We start from the raw sequence: 13,729 nt of genomic DNA on the forward strand, positions 1-13,729 counted from the left end.
AGAACAACAGACTGAGCTCAAATAAGGTAGAAGAAAGAAGATAATAAAGAGAAGTTAATGAAATAGCAAACAAAATTCAAGCTTAGCAGACTAGTGCTGGTTCCTTGCAAAAACTAATGAAACTGATACTGAACAGGACTGATCAAGAAGCAGAGAGTAATGATGCCAATCAGTGATTCAAGAGATAATATTAATAAAAACATCAACACACTTTCATCAGCAGTGGAAAAATAAAAGAGAACTAAGCAGGGCTGTCTAAATGTCCATCAACTGGTGAATGAAAAGAAAAAAGTGATATATCCATACAATGGAATACTACTCAGCAATAAATAGAAACAAACTACTGACACATTAACTTCAAAAACATTACACTAAGTTAAAGAAGCCAGATACAAGAGAGAATATATGGTGTGATTCCACTCATGTGAAATGTCAACAAAAGGCAAATTTATAAAGAAAACATAAAAGAATATACAGATATAATATTAAGAATAATAAGTACAAGTTAGCAGAATTTAAGATCAATATACAATTATCAGAGAGAAAAACTAGTAATTTTTTAAAAACACCATTTACAGCAACAAAAATAAAATACTCCAGGAATAAAGCTTACAAAAGATACAAGACCTATATACCTTTAACAAATTATAAAACTATGGAAAAACTAAATAAATGAAGAGATACATCTAGGAGTGTGCTAGAGGCAGCTCATACTGGTTCACAAGAGCCTATAATGCACATTTCTTCCCAATTCCAGCATCAGTGATTTCATAGTGTAGCTTATAGTCAGCCATGGTAGTAATACTTTTGCTACAAAAAGTAGCAGATGCTACGTATATATGAGGGCTTTTTTCCTTCTCTTCACAGAGGCAGCTTATAAGCATTTCACTGATAATATGATATCATAATGATATCAACTGTCTTTAAGCTGATCTGCAAATTCAATCAAAACTCCAACATATTTTAAGAAACTTGATCATTTGATTCTAAAATTTATACGGGTGTGGGGGTGGGCGAGGAAGAGAATAGCCTAAGGAAGAATAACATATTTTACAACCACAAGATTAGAAAAATTTGATCATTTCAAGTGCCACAAATGATATAGATTAATGGTATTTCGCATATACTACTGAAGGTAATATAAATTTGGTACAACTACGTTAAAAAATAATTTGGCATAATCTTATAAAGTTGAACACTGGCTTAGCTCTAAGCACATAATAATTCAATCCCTGGTTATGTTCCCCAGAGAAACTCTTACATACATGCATCAAGAAAAATACACAAATTTGTTCCTAGAAGTAGTGCATCTATTGTTAAAAACAAAAGAAAAAGCACTTAAATATCCATCAACAAGAGAATGAATAAGTAAACTGAGGTATAGTTACACAGTTTAGTATTATATAAAAGAGAAAATGAATGAATAATAGGTATATGCCACATGGATACCTACTAGACATAGAGCACTGAATGATAAAAGCAAATTACAGCAGACAACATATTAACATTTTATAAACCTTAAAAACAAAAATACATATTGTTTAGGAATAATTGCATATGTAACTACAATATTTTTAAAAGTAAAGTTAAACTCAAAATTCACAGCAATCAGTTCTTGGTGTGGGAGGGAGGAAGAGCTAGGACACGTAGGTAGGCAGAGTGGTACTGTAATGTTCTAGTTCTTATATCAGGCTGAGACTTCACACTTGCTCACTTTATTATTAAGCCTAAAACATATGTTTGTATATATTAAACATTACATTAAAATAGTTCAAATAATTTACATGATATTCTGAAATTAAGACATTGGATAGTTCACAGAAATGTCAGGAGAATTAAAGAACTAGGTCTGCTGCCTACACAGAAAAAACACTCATAATCAAACCACAGAACTGGTTTAGTGGCCGTGGTGTGTTGGTAAAACAGTCCTCAGATGGGGAGGGGAGAGAAGAAGCCTTAATATTTGTAGCATTTGCCAACTTCCATGGCTGATTTCAACTACCAACAAGATGTTACTGAACTCTAAACTAGGAAGACATGCTGACAAGCGGCGTTCGTGAGCTGTAACAAGCTGGACCAGCACACTGCAAGCGTCTAGCTGTACACCTTGTTCTATCAGTCTCACTGGCCCTCGACACTTATCCGGTACTGCTGCAGCTATTACCCTAGAAACTCAATCTTGCTATAGCTTCTACCACTAGCAGAGAGCATTCACTACAGTTCCTGCTTATTTGAGTGATTAGCCCAAGTCCACAGCAGCTACAGCTGACTAGCAGAGCTGAGCTACAAATGCAAGGCATAGCTGCAAAGGAGGCTGGGGAAAATGTGTTCTGGCATTTTCTTCTCCACCACCACGACTTGAAAGATGGGACATTCTCACACACACAGGAAGAGAACTCAGGTTCTAGGAATCACAAACGTCTACTATACTTATCTTCTGTGTATTGTTATCAGTCAAGATTTTGTCATGCTCTGTTTTTTTATAGTTTGTACCATAAAGTACGTTTTTAATTTTTTGTAATTTTCCAAATAGAAATAATGCTGCTGCTGCTGGCAGAGGGTAATGTACTCTGCTAGTAAGAGGCAGAATTAGGATTCAGATCCAGATCTGACATATACCGAAGTCTGTTGTCTTTCTATTACACATTCTAAAACTATGACAACATTTGTTACATAGCAAAAGCAGATATAGGCATAAAGGGCAATGGAAATATTGATGCTTAAAAATTAATTCTGCTCAAAAGGGGTCAAGAAAATTAGGAGAGAAGTGGAATATGAGTGGAGATTTGCAGAATAAATAGCGTTTGCCTGGCAGCAAAGACAGATTTTAAGAAAGTTATAGTTCCTTCATCTCAGCAGTAAAAAAAAAAAGAGGGCAGTAATCATTTCTATTTTCAGTGTTTTTCCTGAAGACCACAAAGATAATGCATATAAACTGCTTAAAATCGGATCTAGCAGAGTAGATTTTCAATTAAAAAAAGGAGAAGGAAAAGAAAAAGAAGAGTTTGCTGGAAATCAGGGTTCTCCTAGATAAGTTAGAAACTTGCACCAAAAAAAGATCAAGATGAAAGCAAGTCAAATGCACTGGGGATGCTGAAAAAAACAGCTTTGCAAAGGTAGTCCCTCATCCCTATCTCAAATTTTCAAGTGATATTCACATATAGCGAGAGTATAAATGTAAAAAAAAACCTTACAAACAATAGTAAAAAGAAACCTTCTGAATCATAAATATGGTAGTACCTTTATTAGACCTAAAAGTTTCTACTCCTCAGAAATTTTAAAAAACAGGGTATTATAAAAGCCTATTAAGTGAGAAATAGACATAATCTTGAATATGTTCTCCCAAATATGAGATGCCCTGTGAAAAGCATCAAATTGTACATCAAAGTATAGCACAGAACACAGTTTCTCTTATTCAATCGTTCAGAGCAATTACAGCAAATGAAATATGAGGAAAACACTGTGGGACCCCCAGTCAAAATTAACCCTTCTACTAGTGTATCACTTGCCTATTTCCACACCTCTATCCTTCATCTTTTTAGTTTCTTTTTCCTCTGGGAGAATTAAAAAAAAAAAAAAAAGTAAGGTGAACAGTTTGTTTTTCAATTATCAGAAGAGTGTCTACTATATATTGTTTTGTGCATTTTTTAAAAAAGATTTTTTATTTTTTATTTGACAGAGAGAGAGAGAGAGAGAGGGAGAGCACAAGCAGGGGGAGGGGCAGCGGGAGAAGCAGGCTCCCCGCTCAGCAGGGAGCCCGATGTGGGGCTTGATCCCAGGACCCCGAGATCATGACCTGAGCCGAAGGCAGACGCTTAACCGTCTGAGCCACCCAGGCACCCCTGTGCAGTTATTTTTAAACTCCACAGAAGTTCTATTAATATTTGCCAATAAACACTTGTAAATAAAGCATAGTAAAATCAATATTTCAGAGTAATCCATTGTTCTGAAAAATAAGAGTGCATGTTTAATTTTAATAACTCACCAGAAGGAACACTGACAAATTGTATTATTTACCACAGAATAAATTAACATACATAAAACATAATATAATTTTATTTAAATTAAAACTTAAAACTTTTTTCAATTATTTTTCTTTTCAAAAACATCTAATTTTCTAGACTGATGGTGAAAGGGCATTCACTTTGAATTTTAAGGCAGTGAAGCCATCTTGTGGTTGATGTCGGTACTGCTAAAGTTTTGAGCATTCCCATTTGTAAAATTAGGTCTTTAATCACAGTTTGACGTTTAAAAAGGCATATACAACTTGTCATTTTTAAAACTCAGAAGAAAAAATAAATACAGACCTGAAAGCCTTTCCTTTTTAGGGTTCCACAGTAATGCATAAGGTCATCACATAGTTGGACTGGTAACAAAGTATTTTTACATTAACCTATATTTTGTAATTCTATATTTTGGTTCAGAGGCTTAAGCTATGAAAATGACTACTGAAAAATATTAAACTTTAAAAAGAATATGAAAAATACTGAACAGCTTTTTAGAAAGAATAGTTTTACTTCTTTTTTGTCATGACTTTGTTCTATGATTTTTAGCTTATAAGCCACAGTTCCAAGACCCTGTAATATCTAAGAAATGCAAAAAAGCCTGCCCTAAAACACTCAGAAAAGAAGTTGCAAAAGATGGTTTCCCCACCATACCTTCCTCCACTCTCACAATCTTTATGGCTTAAACCTCAAACATAAACTGCCTATGGGAAGACCTGGCTTAGTCTTGGAAGCCTGGAGAAAACAGTCCTCTTCCCCCTCAGCATTTTTTTTTTAAAGTATGCTGGGAGTGGGGGCTGAGACCCTGAGACCAACACCTGAGCTGAGATCAAGAGTCAGACACTCAACTGACACCCAGGCACCCCATTCCCTTTCAGCACTTTTAAAATTTGTCTGAAACCTTGGCATTAAGATCATGGGCAACCTTAGGGAGAAAATATAGGAATTGCAAACTAACGTTAAGAGAATGGAAGGGAAGAGAAAGGAACCTGAACAAAACTACTATATTAATTAATGATTAAGTTCCTTGCATTTTTTGCCATTCTACTTTCTCCCAAATTAACAGTGGTAACTAAAAGCAATTATTAAGACTTCAGTCTCAAACTCCAGATGACAGTACTTTCTGAAGGCCCCAGATTTGTCTTAGAACAAAAAAGATGTAAATTCAATGTATCCAGGATTAACTGTCTTCTAACTACAGGCCTACAATCTTTCTTACCTGATCACAGATCAACTGGCTCTCCATTCTTCCTTTCCACTCTCAAATTCCCAAATGCTAAAAATGGTATTATCCAAGACTTAGTAAATATAATAACAATACACACCATGTGAGCATTTACTTTTGGCCTCTTTTGGGAGAAGTTTGAAGACTCCTCTCTATACTCCTTTAATCTACCTCCAATGAGGATTACTGCTTTGATGTTAGTCACTTTCCTGTAAAGAACAGTTGCACTCATCAGACCTATCCAAGACTGCTGCCTAATCTGGGGTTCCATAATCCAGAAACTTGCTAAGTATGCTTCCCAGACCACCAGAATCAACATCCCATGGAAACTTGTCCAAAATACAGATTCTTGGGCTCTATCCTAGTTCAATGGAATCAGAAACTGGGGAGTCAGGGATTGAGGGCAAGGAGCTGGCCATCTGTGTTTTACCCAAGCTTCATGGTGATTCTGGTGCACCATGAAGTCTGAGAACTATACCACAACCAAAAAAAGAGATGTACAGAAACTGGAGAGAACTCTGAGAACAATGAAGTTGAATGAAAAGTTTGAGACAGAATAAACAAAGGACTCAAGATAACTAGCTTTAGCAAAAAGAAACCTGTGGCAATGACATTTACACGTCCTCAAGTATATGAAGAATTATTCCCAAGGAAAAGTAAGCAGATGTTCTCCATTTCCCCTGAGGGAAGATCAAGAAGACATTATGAACTTTAAGTTGTAACATAAGAAATTTAGGTTAAAATGTAATTAAAGTTTGCTGACACAGAGTGTTGTTAAATATTAAAATGAATTGCTGAGGAGTATACAGAACCTCTTCTCTGAGTATCTGTCTCAAAAACAAGAGTAGATTAGAAATTCTCTTACGGTTCTTTCCAGGAAAATGATTACCATCATTTACATAAACAGGTTAATATTTAGAAAATGTGAGAAACGTTGTTACATTATAGATCTTTTATAATTATCTAAAATTTAAAATATCTGATAGCTATTTTAAATACCAAAGTGTTAAAATGGTAAGAGTATTTATCCAAACACAAAACATACACACTGAAAGTATTTATTTAAATTATAGATAATGGTATTCTTTAATAGTTCAAAAAGTGACCAGTAGCACATAAAATTCTTGGCTGAGATAATTCATATGTATTTTAAAATAAAAAGAAGTTGAATATAAATTTAAAAAAAAGTAAAAGATTGAGTAGTTGATATCTAAAAATTGTATCCCTGGATTTAAAAAGATCACTGAAAAAAATTCATAACATAAATATATATATATATTTGAAATTATCTAATATATATGACATACATAATATATCATATTATATATATATTATGCACTAATAGATATATGTGATTCAAAAATGAAAGCAATAACCAAATGCACAGCTTTGACAAATTGCTCCTAATATCTTCTCACAATCTTATAATTTTATACAAATAAGTTCATTAAATAAACATGGAAATAGGTAACTAAAATTAAAAATACAAAAAGGTCCTTGTCCTGTATTCCAGCAATATCTGGTAAGTCTCACATGTAATTGTGCCATAATTATAATTCCTGAAACCGAAGTTTTTTTTTAATGTTGAAAAGTCACCAAAAGTTTAAAAGTTCAAGTCAATAATTTTCCATTTGTATAGAAAGTCACTATAAGGATAACTCTATGACCTATTCACTTCTAAAGTATTTTGCAGTTGCAGTCTTTATTGACAAATAATAATTCCAGTAATTTAGTAAATGTTCATATTTATTGTAGTTAGCATAATTTAGGAAGTTATTGTTTTTCTTTACCTTTTCTACCTTTCCACCATTGATGTCACTGGGGAGGAATTTCTTGCCAATTGTTCTTAAGTCTGTCTAAAATAAAAATATTATTATTAAAATATAATTATAGAGAAGAGTAAATCTAAATCTAATCTCACTCATAAACAAAAGATGAAATTACTTAAGGCCCGTAGAATAAAATTTAAATCAGTATCTTTTAACTGATTATGAGATCTATACATATAATCGATCTTTTCAAATTACATAGTCCCATACATATTTTGTTTAAAGTACACTGGTAAGTTGAATAGTAATGTTTAAGGCCTTAATTCTGGTTATATTCCTTTCAATAACTTAACTACTAAATCTTCTCTATTAAGACCTAATACTTGATTTTATATAAACTGTAGTCTTACTAAAAAAATTAATGCCCTAATCCCAAACCAAGTGACTACTTTTAGTACATAAACAGAATGAATATATTTTTGATAACTGAATCCTACACAACATTCATATGAAGAGTCTTGAAAACACATTATTCTATTGGCTGTGATACCCATAACAAAGTTATATAACATACAAATATCCTAGGGAACAATACCACTGCAACAGCAAGAATAAGGAAGACTTCATTGTAGTAAAAATCTGTATCATTTGCTTAAACAAATTACAGAAATCAAAGTTAGTGAACAAATGACTAACTATATGAAAGTGCAGAAGTACATATTTCTCGGCAAACCAAAGCAAAACATAAAAAGGAAAACATAAGAACTAACAGAAACAAAGTTGTAGCATTTCTGATTTAAAAACAAAACTTGAACTATACAATTTACAAAAAAGCAGAACTTTGAAGGATACTGTCCTCTTTAAGAAGTACAAACTAAAGGAACAATAAGAAATTTGCTCAGAGGAAAATCAATATTCATGAAGAAGGCCTAATTAAGTTAAGAAATTATATTGATGACTGAGAGTGTGAGGTTAGATAAATTTATATTGTTCTGTTCTTCCTTAAAATATAACAACAGCTCTTCATCTCCTTAAAAGCAAAATAAAATAGAGTGCATTTAATCACAAAAACTGTAAGACAGAACTTCATGTTAGACTTAAGGGGAAAACACTAGATGATTAAAATAACTGTGACACGGGGCGCCTGGGTGGCTCAGTTGGTTAAGCAACTGCTGTCGGCTCAGGTCATGATCCTGGAGTCCTGGGATCGATCCCACATGGGGCTCCCTGCTCAGTGGGGGGTCTGCTTCTCCCTCTGACCCTCTTCCCTCTCGTGCTCTCTCTCATTCTCTCTCTCAAAAAAAAAAAATCTTTAAAAAAAATAAAATAAAATAACTGTGACATAAAATGAAGACATGGAGAGAAGTAGGATAGTCTTCTTTCATCACCTACAATAACAGAATGTCCGCTTATTTGAAATACCAGTATGTGGTCAGCTTAAGAAATGAGCATATAAATTATACAATCCCCACAGATCTTTCCAGACTTTTATTACCATAATTCATATTTTATTTCTCAATGTAATGCTAGGGTCACTCCTAAGCTAAAACCCACCAAGTGGAACTGCCAGGCACACTAAGCCCCAAATCCAAAACACTTGTGTAATAATGGGTTAGCTTTATTGTCTTTGCAGCCTCCATCCAATCACAGAGTAAAAGAATTAACAAAGCTTATATATATGTATATATATGTATATATACATATATATAAAATTATACTTTGAGTTGCATGCCTTTTCACTTTGAAAATACTGAGTAACAGGTGGGAAAAAAAATATTTTCTTATATTAACCTTCCATATATTAGGGTTGCTTTATTCCTAATGTTAATACACATTAAGTACTTGGTACAATGAATTGCAAAGAGTAAGCACTTAATGAATGTTAAATTTATGTACATTTTGTTATCATCTGAACATGAATAATCATCAAGTCAGTAATACAACTCACAGTTAATAAAAATATAGGCATTATTTTGAAATAACTCAGAGGCTGAATATTTAAATATGTATGCTAAACAGAATATATACAAATTTTATGATATACCACAGTCCCTCATTTCTGGTTTTTAGCAATAATTATGAAATTTAATTTAAACTAAAATGAGGCACCAATATAAAGTAGAAATAAGCACTATACTAAAATCCTAAACTCTGAGTCATTACAAACTGTAATTAACTAATAGGACCATGGGCACTGCCACAAATTCTCTAAATCCAGCTAATTTATTCCTCTATAAAATGGAAAAAAATATCACCAAGCCTATCTCATAAAGTTGTTATCAGGCTAAAGGAAGACAATATATTCAAAGTTTACATAACTTTCAAAGTGCTAAGCACAATATAATGAATATAATTTCATTATTCTTTTAACAAGATGAAAATGACCTACCAAATCTTTAAACATCTTAAAATCAAAATCAATTTGTAAGTACTGCAAAGACAATTTTATGATTCAGATGCCATTATATCAGGATCACTAGTAAAACTGGGTCCAAAAATACATTTATATTGGACATAAAAAATTATGCAGGAGAAATTCTTAATTTATAAATACACATGCACGTGTGCACACATACAAAAGATCCCTATTTATTCAAGTAAGTTCAATGGAATATCTACTTGGCAAATCATTTTATATTATACAGAATCTTAAAAGAAATTTTTAAAAATCTGTTTTTAAATTTTTACTAATGCATAGTATTCAGTAATTTAAGACCGAGCTATCACTTAATTTACTTCTGAATAATTCAGGTATTTGAGCCCAAAACTATATGCTGGATTTTAATGTCATTTCTTAATACTCTTACTTCCCATTCTATAGAGTAAAAAATTAAGAAACCTCCTTTTCAACATAAAAATCTATACAGAAACGAATTACACAGCAGCTCTTAGGCTGCTCCTTTTAGAAGGTTGGCCCTAGGCCGGCATGTGGGAACTTTGTACTTGAACCATTTCCTAACTGAAAATGTGGTTCACTGCCTAGACTATTTGTATAAACAGTGTGATTTATGGTGAACACCTGATTTTTGGGGGGGCGGAGTCTCAGAACTGTTTCCCTTAGGCAGAGAGTACCCTCATAAGCAGACCAATAAATGCCTTGGGTGCTAGTCTCTATGGACTTCCCTGGGCAGGAACACTGTACAGTTAGCCTTGCTTTTCAAAAGTTCACATTAGGCCACTTTATTTTTACAAAAGATCTACATGAGTTTTTGCTAACTGAAAGAAATTCGAAGATTTTCATTTTACAGGTAAAGAAGAAAAGCAAAAATAGTGTTCAGTGATTGTGTTACAGTGAGCCTTTATAGAAACAGAATGTACCCCAAACAGCGAGAGGGGCACTGCTAAGCTTCTTCCCCAGGAACTACACTCAGCATCTCAGCATCCAGCTACAATAGCTTTGAACTGTGTTGTAAGCATCTGTGCTTTCTCTTGATTTATTTTGTGCATCTTTTAGCAAGATATGCCCTAAGGTATCAGAAAAACCTGAGAGGTTACTTTTTGGGTCTGGGAATGCTCTAAAATCTTTCCATATAAATTAATGGTAATTACTTCTTCATTTTACACCATTTTGGCTTACAAAAGGTTTTGCAGGCATGCCCTTTTTTTTTTTTTTTTTTAATTTTATTGAGAGAGAGAGAGCACACACATGAACTAGAGGGGTAGAAGGAGAAGGAGAAAGAGAATCTTAGGCAGGCTCCACGCCCAGCACCAAAATCAAGAGTCAGATGCTCAACTGAATGAGCCACTCAGGTGCCCCAGGAATGCTCTACTTTTGGATAGCGGGGAAAACCTGTACATATATTACAGCATTTTCACTGCTAGATAAAGGAACAAGCTCAGTGTGTCCTGCACAGGAGGAGGGGGACATAAGAAAGCTCATGCATGGATTATTCTCCCAATATATAATAAGTTATATATAATAAGAATCAATAATGCAAGTCTTTTTCAACTAGTAACTAATAGCCCCTAATCTTTCAAAAGTTGAAAAAAAATTCAACAGAAATACTACAAATGCCTGACTTTATTTAAAGGTGATAAGCTTGAAAAGTAAATTAGCTGTCTGGTCTAGAGTTCATCCTAATTAAAAGTATTTCTTTTTCCTATTGTATGGCATGATATCTTGGATTGGAGTATTCAACTATATTATTTCAGAGAAAATTATAAAGACAAATTAATTCATAAAATAATGGTCATCATGTACCTCTTACGTACATAGGACAAATAGTTCATCTTGATTTATTTTAAGTTTCACAGCCAATTATAGATAGCTCATTGCTATTTACCTAAGTATATAAATAAGAAAAAGAAGAGCAGAAATCTCTTCCTCGTCATCTTTTTTAATTAATAGAGTTTTTTCAACATTTTTTGAAAGTAGAATTCACTTATTAGGGTGCAAGTCAAAAAAAATTAAAGTGTATAGGGAATATTTCCATTTGTAGACATAGACAACATGCATAATTTCTAAAGCTTACTTTAAAAAATTTTATAGTCTTTTATTAAAAACCTGCATTCTTAGTTGAGAAACAAAAAATGATCTTGTTAGTTTTATTGAATAAAATTCAAAGAAGCTGAAAAAAATGACAGAATCAAAACATAAATTTTACCTGTTTAAGTCCATTTAACTGTATATAAATTAAAGTAATGTAAAAAGAAAAAGTTATATACAGTTATATATTTATTTATATTTTAAATGTTCTTATCAGTTGCTGCCATTTCTGTTTCACGTTATACCTGTGTTGCAGTGATATGGTGGATCTGTCATTCTCTTATGAATAAGAGAATAAGTAATTCTCTTATGAATTTTGTTGACTACCTATCATAATGTATAAATTTGATTTAATAGATTAAATTATAAATTTAATAGATTGTTATTATAAAGATAATACGAAAATACTCCCAAAGGGGTAACTGCAAGGTTGAAAAAAGGATATTCATTTACTTACACCTAAATTTCAAACAATTTCTATAACTCTTCAATAAAATCCAAAAGCCAATCCCAATTATGGAAAAGATACGCTACAGAGATAGGTGGAAGGAGAGAGATCGGAAAGAAATATATACACAACATAACTGTAATTATGGATAGCCTTAATTTTCTTATTTTACTTTTGTTTTCTGAGGTGTTCTACAATATACATTACTTTTATCAACAGGAAAAGTTATGCTGAAACAAAAAATACGACTGTCAAAAAGCTATAACCTAGCTAGAGTTCCTATGTTAATGAAATGATTTGTTTTAATAAATATGATCAGTATTTTCTGCTATTAAATATCTACTGTAAATGTTCTAAAATTCTGTAACTGATCACTGGGGAGAAATGGGAATTCTAGTTGCGTTTTTTCCCTTTTTATTGGATTCTGTATAACAGATCTTATAAGAAACATATATTTCTAAAAATTGGGCTGATAGATTACCAAATTCAACAAACATCACTGCAACTTAAAATACACAGTAAAAACAAAAGATGTCCTCCATATTACTTATCTTAAATTCCAGTTTATTCTATAAGACATTTTGAAAGCTTCTAGATTTAAAATGTTTGTAAGTTAATAAACAAAACCTACATTGAGAGCAATCAGGATGATGTCATTTACATTGACTTTGTCAGGAGAACTTGTGCAAGCTTCAATGCCTTCATCTGAAAGATACCTGTTAAAATAAAATAAATGGCTTAATATTTTCTAAATTCAAAATTAACCAAATTATATTCTTAAGTCAACATGCAATTGTGTTCTGTACCATAAAAAGCTTCTACTATAAATACCAGGGAAAGAGCTCTGGATATTCCGTTTATTTACCGTATCTGATAGAACAGAATGGGCAATGCGTATTTTCCCTCTTTTGTATCCTTAAAGGGATGTTGTGTCCGTAAAATTATCCATATGCTTTCTGAGAAAAGCTATTTAAATATCAAAATATTTCTTAATGAATGTATGAGCTACTCTTACTATTATGCAAATATAATATCTGACTTAAATATTTAATACAGAAGTTCTTAGAGATTTGAGATGTGCTATAAAAATAGAACTAAAAATAGCATAGATTTAAACTTAATCCCTGACAATTTCCTCTGTCTGCTACTTTCTCATATTATCTTCTCAAGTTCCCTTTCTTGGACATAACATTCTTGAGAATGCTTTAGTAAATATTATTGACTTAAAGTGGCACAAAGATAGGCAACTTTTTAGCTAATACCTTTTACTTTTCCTGTTCTCTTCTCAGTTTTTTTACTCATTGTCTTATTGCCTTTTGATCTTTTATCCAGTCTAAACCAACCACACATCTGTTGTAGACAATAATTAATTCAAGAGTAAAAAGATTATTGAATCCAGGGAAAGAATCATTCCTACCCATTCATTCATACCCAATTCAGGCATTCTAAAATTCTTCTGATAAATTCTAGAATTCAGGTATCATCCCCCCATAAGTCCACCTGTACAAATGCCCATTAACAGCTCACATCTTTTACTTTTTTTAAAGACTTTATTTTTAAGTAATCTCTACACCCAACGTGGGGCTCAAACTCATGACCCGGAGATCAAGAGTCGCACACCCTACTGACTGAGTCAGCCGGGCGCCCCCCCATCTCACATAATTTATAATCAGTATCAACTCCTTTAACCAAAGGCTGGTGCCAGCATTGCCACTGCAGACATCCTCCCACTGAGAAGATACAGGAGTGTCAGGCTGACAGAACTCATTCAAGCTCATCCCTGATGGCCAGCAATTC

At 32.8% G+C, this 13,729-nt stretch overlaps 1 protein-coding gene across 3 annotated transcripts in view; it reads right to left on the minus strand.

Moving 5' to 3' along the window:
- The window catches only part of TDRD3 (tudor domain containing 3), a 156,972-nt gene that overhangs the window by 90,498 nt on the left and 52,745 nt on the right, over positions 1 to 13,729 (minus strand). For all 3 annotated transcript variants that reach the window (XM_035003256.1, XM_035003257.1, XM_035003259.1), the window contains exons 2-3: positions 12,564 to 12,648; positions 7,020 to 7,085 (exon numbers count right to left, since the gene is read on the minus strand). In XM_035003256.1, coding sequence (XP_034859147.1) covers positions 7,020 to 7,085; positions 12,564 to 12,648 — 151 coding nt within the window. The remainder of the gene's footprint in view (positions 1 to 7,019; positions 7,086 to 12,563; positions 12,649 to 13,729) is intronic.

The sequence above is a fragment of the Mirounga leonina genome, unplaced genomic scaffold (genome assembly GCF_011800145.1).
Source record: "Mirounga leonina isolate KUSES-001 unplaced genomic scaffold, KU_Mleo_1.0 Mir_127, whole genome shotgun sequence".
NCBI lineage: Eukaryota > Metazoa > Chordata > Mammalia > Carnivora > Phocidae > Mirounga > Mirounga leonina.